At 42.3% G+C, this 7,497-nt stretch overlaps 1 protein-coding gene across 2 annotated transcripts; it reads right to left on the reverse strand.

The window, feature by feature from the left end:
* Positions 1-4,852: 4,852 nt before the first annotated feature.
* On the reverse strand, positions 4,853-7,497 carry DNAJC28 (DnaJ (Hsp40) homolog, subfamily C, member 28). Of its 2 annotated transcripts, none has more exons than XM_009327948.1 (2): positions 7,294-7,497; positions 4,853-6,253 (listed from the first exon to the last, which is right to left on the reverse strand). In XM_009327948.1, the coding sequence occupies exon 2, from the start codon at positions 6,198-6,200 to the stop codon at positions 5,073-5,075; it is 1,128 nt and encodes a 375-aa protein (XP_009326223.1). In that variant the 5' UTR covers positions 6,201-6,253; positions 7,294-7,497; the 3' UTR covers positions 4,853-5,072. The 2 variants fall into 2 exon arrangements, with proteins under 2 accessions (XP_009326223.1, XP_009326222.1); XM_009327947.1 differs by having other exon boundaries at positions 4,853-6,950.

Consider the following 7,497-nt stretch of genomic DNA (forward strand, 5'->3'; position numbering starts at 1 on the left):
CCCGCCTTGCCTTGCCCCCTCCCGCGCCCCGCCAGCGGAGCGGCCCCCGCCAGCCTGCGGGTCCGGTCGCCACACCGGACGCCTACAGCCACCTCCCAAACCGCTTATGGCCCACGTCGCCTCGCGCTGTCCCACGAGTGAAGTACCACGCGCTAACCTCAACGTTTTCCAAGCGGCTCCCGTACTGGCACGTATGCACCTCACCGCAAATGGCTGTTTGTTACCCCTTAGTCCCGTGCCTCGTTTGACAAAAATAAACAGAATTGGTAAGTAATTCTGCGTTCCTCCCAGCTGTCCGGGAAGAAGTATGTGAATTATTTCTTCCCGACGTCACCGCATTTCCCAGCCAGCTTCAACACAGCCCGAGCAGTAGTTGCACCACCGGTACGCCACCCTCATTAGCAGCCTGCTGACGTTCACGTTCTCGCTCCCCGCGGTCCCCCTTTCCCGAACGCAGCAAGCGAGCAGGGGCTGGGGACGAGCCAGCGGGGTGAGTCACCATCCCTGGAGGTATTTAAAAGGCGGGTAGATGAGGCGCTTAGGGACATGGTTTAGTGGGCATGGTGTTGTTGGGTTGATGGTTGGACTCGATGATCTTGGAGGTCTCTTCCAACCTTTAATGATTCTATGATTCTATGATTCTATACATTTCGGTTGCGCAATGGATGCGAATAGATGTCTGCTCGCAGCATTGTTTCGAACGTGCCTGAGACATACCAAGTGACCCCAAATTTTTGACTCTCAGTGAATTCCCTTCATACTTCCCACGCACGGGATTCACTTCTCTTTTTCTGGCTTTCTGGCCTATTTCTTGCCAAAGCATTGGAAAGAGAGTCATTCCAGCACCGGAGGTTCCTTAAGAAAGAACCATCTTCTTGTAAAATACAGACTGTTGTCTAAAAGATTTCACGTCAAGATTTTAGAGATACTAAGGGAAAATGCTGCAATTTAATCAATTTAAGTACTGAAGTTAGGAAAGTGATTAGTCTTGAAAATTCACACTCTGGTGAATCAATCTAAAAAGCGGGAAGTAGAAATTTAAGAGTGGAATGGGATAAACAAAGAAAGAGGAAGGCATTTCAAGGATATTGCTCAAGCACAATGCAGAGCAATATGGGGCACTAAGTAAGGAAAGGAGCACTGTGAGAAAGGCCTATAAAGAGGCAACTGAATGGCAAGACAATATTCAGTTTCTCGTTAAAAGGCAGTTTAGCTGTGGCCCCGTGAAATCCCACTCAAAGTTAAAAGTTGTACTTCACGCCCTCGACTCTCAGCTCCCCTCCTTTTTTCCTTCGGTTTTATGTGCTCACTGTGTTCCACCAGGTCTGGAGCTAAGCCACCGTCTTCTTTTGAAGCAGCTCCTCCTCCCTCACTTCAGCTGGCCCAGAGAAGAGGCTATCTGCTGCAGAGAGGATCAATAGGAACAGTTGTTTCTTACTCGTGATGCTCAGAACCGAACCATGAAGAAAAAGTTTGTAACAAAACTCTTGCCTCGCTGTTCACTGAAAAGGATCACAGCCAACTTTTCTTTGTAATTCACATGTGCCTACTCCCCAACCTCTGCCCCTGTTAATACGTGTGCCACCATCTTCTCACCCTCATCTGGAAGCATCACGCGCCGTTTGCCTTCCCCCTAATCTCATCTCTCCTTTCCAGACCCTTCCTATCACCCCTCCCACACCCCACGCGTGCACACACACATTTCTCTTTTCTTAACAGCTGATCTCAGCTGTGGGAAGGTAAACTGGGCGGTTGCCACACCCAGGGAAACACAGCTGGTAGGGGAGACACCACACATCCCCTTCTCCCTCACAGTGGCAGTTTCTCCCACTAAGAATAGAGATTTACCGCTTGCCTTTGTCTCTAACATCATGCCCTGCTCTTGCTTCTCGTGACTTATAGTCCTTCTCCCAGCCTTCTCTGTAACTCCATGTGCATCCCGAGAGCCGTCATTACTCTGAAACAGAAAGGTATTCAGCAGGCCTCAACAGTTACAGCATATATAGAAACTCTTCCATTTATAGGATGGCCCGAGACGTTATTTCAGACAGCCTACAGCTGTATGTCTTTTCCTTTTATTGGAAAACACTAACCTGTATAATCATGTAGCTTGCTAACAGTGCTTGAAAGAGCTGTCAGACTGTCGGGCAAGAAACAGATTCCCCACCCTGAGAAAAACTGATACCTCAATTAATATAGCCTAATGATAAATATAAATAATATTTTGTCTTCACATTAAGATGTCATCTAGATGAGCCTTTCAAGCCACAATCCCTATGATAATTAGACCAACACATAGGGAGTTCTGGGAATAAGCAACGTGTACTGGCATCTGGAATCAGGAATGATTTCATCCTTTTGAGGACAGTAATAAGATAACAGTTATCAAATTCAAATTAACAGCCTAGTGTCAGATAGAAAAATCGCTTCTGAAGGCCATTCTCTCCTGGGTTTTTCTAATTCGTATGCAGTACTTGGTATTACTTGTTCTAGAAGTACTGACCAAACACTGCTCTTAAGGTTTTGTGAGCTCAGAGCAACAAAAAAATAGACCAGCCCTGCAAAAATATACTCCTCCACACACCTGGGGAAAATAAAAATTTAAATTCTTTTTTTCATCAACATTGCCGTAAACGTTGAAGAAGTGGATTTTTGTGCCCAGCAATTTCTCATGACAACAGCGTAAGGCTGATTTAAAGTGCCGAGAGTCAGGTCATACCTACTCCATTTAAAACCAAGTAGTTTTAAAAGGAACATAAAAATCACTCAGTGTGCCGACTTATCCATTATGCAACTTAAATATTTAAACTGCAGATACTTATCTTCATCGTGAGCCAAAGCGGATTCCATCAAAGCTGGATTTATCACAATCTGGTTTCTATTTACTCTCGTGCAATGAATTCGATTTGCAATTAGCTCTTTTTAAAACTGACGCTGGATTAGTTTAAACAGCAATTCAGATCCAATTCCTGTAGGTCATAATGAGAAGCAAAATCCGATATTTTTTAAGAGTACTATGTCAAAGGACTTCCACAGGAGTATGTTTAATTTACAGTTTTCATTTAAAGCTAAGCTATTGAAATAAACAGACATGCATACACACAGCTGCTAAAATGAGTGAGGAGCTTATGAGGTCAAAGCCTTCTGCTATCACCTGGTCTAACACCACGATCTCAATGTGGTGTGGTCTCAAATATCCGCATCACAAAGGAAAGGACAGCAATCTGAACTCTTACTGAGTCCCCAGAAACAAGAGGACTGCCACGTAACCTGATTTTCCTTTCTAAGCATTTAGATTGGGGCTACTTATGTGGCAGATCAAGACCACACGCACATTTTGTTCCCACTTCACCACTATATAGGACTTAACTCCTACATCTGCAAGACACCCGTTATTTCTTACCATCTTTGCAAACCTGGAAAGCCGCTGAAGAGCACATCAATGACCGGCTGGCCCAACTGATCCGTGCACCACTAGTGTACCCCTGCCTCCTAACTGAATTCAGCAGAGAGGAACTAGCAGCCATGATCTAAACCTTTCAGCTAACACCAGGGCACGGCACGGCACAGCACAAGCATCCCAGTGGCATGACCTACCGGCAACAGTCTGCACGTAACACCGTTCTTTTTACTTTCACCACCTTAATTCCTACAAAAAGGTATGTTAAAGAAAGCTGAGGTTAGCCCTATTTTCTAAAACATGACAAACATCTTGTCATTATCACTTATTTGCCGTAACACAAAGGCTCAAAAGACCTAGTGTTTACCAATAAATAAATTATATTCAATCATATTACTAGATCATATAATACCCTCTGACAAATGAGACTTCAATTAATTAATTCTACCAACAAATATAAATACCGTTCTGCCTGTGTGTTAAGACCTTATCTAGATGAGCAAACGCACAAAGACCAAAAGAAGCACATATGGTATTATCTGCCCAAAAGCAAACGCATTAACCCAGATGCTGGGGCATCTGCCAAAGGATGATTCTGATCGTTGTCTTGCTTTCATCTCTGAAGCTCTGAGAGTGGAAATTCCCGCTCCATGGCATACCAGAGAACTATGGGACACCTTCCTACAGACTGGCCGGGCACTGCACAACTCCTGCACAGGTGGAGACAGTGACAGTCTGAGTCACAGAGGCATGAGTGAGAAGGGGGCCCACACAGATATCGATACATCCAGTGACACCTTTTCAAAGGCAAAGCCCTCCAGGAAAATCAGATCGTGTGGGGAGCTGAGAGGTTACCAAAGGTAAATAACTCTTTGGCATCATGGAGATATTCCCATCCCCCAAGACATCGCCCAGAAACTTTAATAGTACAGCAATATTTCACAGAAAGTTCTTCGACGCCAATATTCTAAAATAATTAAATGGTGCAATTACTTTTGAAAATTAACATTCCCTTCTCCTCTCGCCTCCAAAAAGCCCTGCAACTAGGGTACGGTTTTGGCCAGTCTTCCTTATTTGCTCGGATGCTTTCTGAGATCTCATTCTGTGTTAAAAGCCAGATCCAAAAATGGACTTCTGCAGAAGGTACAGTCCAAGTTCAGACATCCAGAACCCTCCCTTCATTCCCATTTAATTTAACCTTGAAGAGATGAATGTACTTCTAAAAAAACTACATGAAACCTGTCAGCAATTTATGAGCTGTAAGCATTTAAATAAGAAAGGATAAAGGTCAAACTAACAGCGCACAGCAAGACTTTTACTTCCACTTTGTCCTTAACGTGTTTTTGTTATGCCTCAGTTTCACCTTTCGAAGAGATAACAGACTGTAAAAGTGATTATACTCTGTGCTAAAGTGAAGCGTTAATTTTGATTTAAGCAGAAGTAAAATGAGCCGCAAGAGGATAACTGAATTTATTTGTTCCTTAACAATATTCACAAATAAATCAATTAAGCACCTGCAAATGCACATCAGACAACCCAATTCCTTTTAACTGGTGTAACAGCGGACAGCTGGATTTTACATTTTCAGTGTACCTGAAATTTCTCTAGTGCTACAAGTTTCATTAATAAAGTGCATTCAAAATCTTGACAAGACAGATGAATTAATATTATCTTATTTCAATGTAAGGTTTAGCCACTTAAATAGAGAAGACTTCCACCCAAACCTTTTAACATTTTCCTCTTCATTTTCCTTTGTGTCTGAATTAGAAGCCTCTTTGTTTTCCATCAAAGCTTCGTAAGTCTTTTGCGCTCGAACAATTTCTTTGTCTGCACTGAAGTGCACCATTTGTCTGCTCAGAATAGGAACAACTAAGTTGAAGTTGTCAATTCTTCTGTTTAATTTCCTGATATCTTCTATAAATTGCTCACAAATACGATTCCATTGCTTTTGCCTATATGGTGTCATTGGCCCTCCAAGCTTACTTCTAGATGCCACTATACTCCTCCTTAACCGCTCAATAGTTTCCCGTATTTCTTTCTGCATCAGGATCCACTCTGGCTGGTATCCGTTGTCGATCAAAATCCTGTTCAAGTTGTGAGTCATAGGGTCGATATGTGGACAGTCTGAAAATTTCTGCAAAGGTTTTCCTTTGCCACTGAGGTTGTCAAAGTCTCCTTTCGCCATCGATTCCTGGATGAGGTCCTCAACCAACCGTTCCACTGCCTGAGTTATTTTCACCTTTTTGCTCTGCTTCACATCTTTGGCTTTCATTAGGTCAGTCACAGCACGCTGGCTTTCAAGTCTCTGCTTCCGGTACTCCAACACTTGCTCAGTAGCACGGTCTACTCGAAACTGCATGTATTGCTTTTCTCTTTGGCTCGGTGTTCCAAAACCGACGCCTTCAAAACTCAAGTAGTGTCTATGCTGTGGGGCCTTTGGTTTGAACTGATCTTCCTCCTCTTCGTTATTCTCGTTTGCTTTCTTTTTGGTCGCCGCATCACTGAGCACGACTCTGTACGCTTCTTCTACTTTCATAAATGCTTCGGAATCAGCTGTGGCAGAACCGCTGTCTGGATGGTATTTTTTGGCAAGACTTCGATATGAGTTTCTGATATCATCAAGGGAACATCCTTCCTCAAGCTCAAGAATTTTGTAAGAGTCCTTGATGTTGCTTTTAGGTTTGTAACCCGACCACATCGACCACATTCTGTTCCCACAAATGTATGGAAACGGCTTCAGGTTTCTTGGAATCATCGCTTGACGTACCATTAAATGATGCCCTACGTTGTTAGTCAGCATGACACAAAGCCACTTTGTATTTCTTCAGATGCAGCTACATTATAAGCAATGACCTATAAACACATTTTTATAAAAACTGGGTTAAATATGCTTTTTAAAAGAACTTACAGGATTTAAGTCTTATCTTTAACTTGTTGTATTATTTAAAGAAATCCCTACAAAATTTCAGAACAGTATCCAACGTTCTTTTCTTTTACAGACTAATACTGAAATCTGTGTTTCTTATTAGTTACTACTGAAGCAGTAGTATTACAATGTAAATGAAAATTAATTCACAGTATAGTTTTCTCCTGGTGCAGCAGCAGTAGCATAGGTTTGTTTTGCACGGCAGAATTCCGAAAAGGCCAAAGCTTTGTTGCCTTTCTGCAAACTCAGTGTGATGTAAACTGGAAATACGCTTTATGCTGAGCGGTAACTCCGCTGAAACCAATCTCTCCCCTTTCCTCTACACACCTACGTTCAGCCATCAACTGAATTTTCTATTCACATCCATCAATGCCTCAAGATCTACTACCTGGTACCTTCTCAAAAGATTTCATTACAGTACCCTTTTGGTACTTTGCAGCAACAACTGAAGTAGCACTCAGATTATAGATTCATTTAGATTAACTCTTGTATCCCAGCAGGATACAGGGCTCTCGCATCCTAGCGGCCAATCGCCTTCGTTTGTGCCAGGTAAGGTTATAAATCTGGAACTCAGAACAGATCAACAGCAGACAGTATCCTGTTCTGTCATGAATACCAGTGCTTCTGAATGATTTTTGGGAAACAGCAAAAGGAACACCTTTAGCAAATGACAACTAAGTCTTCACGTAAAATCAAAAGTAGAAAAATGTCATACAAACTGCACACACAATTTACACATCAGCTAACTTCTCTTTATTAATGAAAATCCTAAGACAAATGCCACATACATGATGCTAAAGAGTCTGCTTTCGCAGATTCATCAGCGACTGCATCCTTTGCTGACTTCCTTTCCAAACAAAAAAATAAGTTAAATTAAGGTTAAGGAATAAATAGTGTTTATATGCTCTGCATATAACAAACTGCCCTTCTGCACTAACCCGCCTGAAAAGAGATGAGAAAGATGTACCTCGGACTGGATGAAAGATTGGATCAATCCTGAATATTTTCAGTTAATTTTGATCCAGGTAAGGTATTAAGTAATCAGCTCGTGGTTATTATAACGGACCTTATTAATATTTTCGTTTATGATACAGATGAGTGATTTCTCTCCTTCCAGGTGGTTGGCAAAGGTAGTAATTTAGTTCCAAATAGCCATAAAAATCCACGTAAC

This window comes from Pygoscelis adeliae, unplaced genomic scaffold (assembly GCF_000699105.1).
Source record: "Pygoscelis adeliae isolate BGI_AS28 unplaced genomic scaffold, ASM69910v1 Scaffold154, whole genome shotgun sequence".
NCBI lineage: Eukaryota > Metazoa > Chordata > Aves > Sphenisciformes > Spheniscidae > Pygoscelis > Pygoscelis adeliae.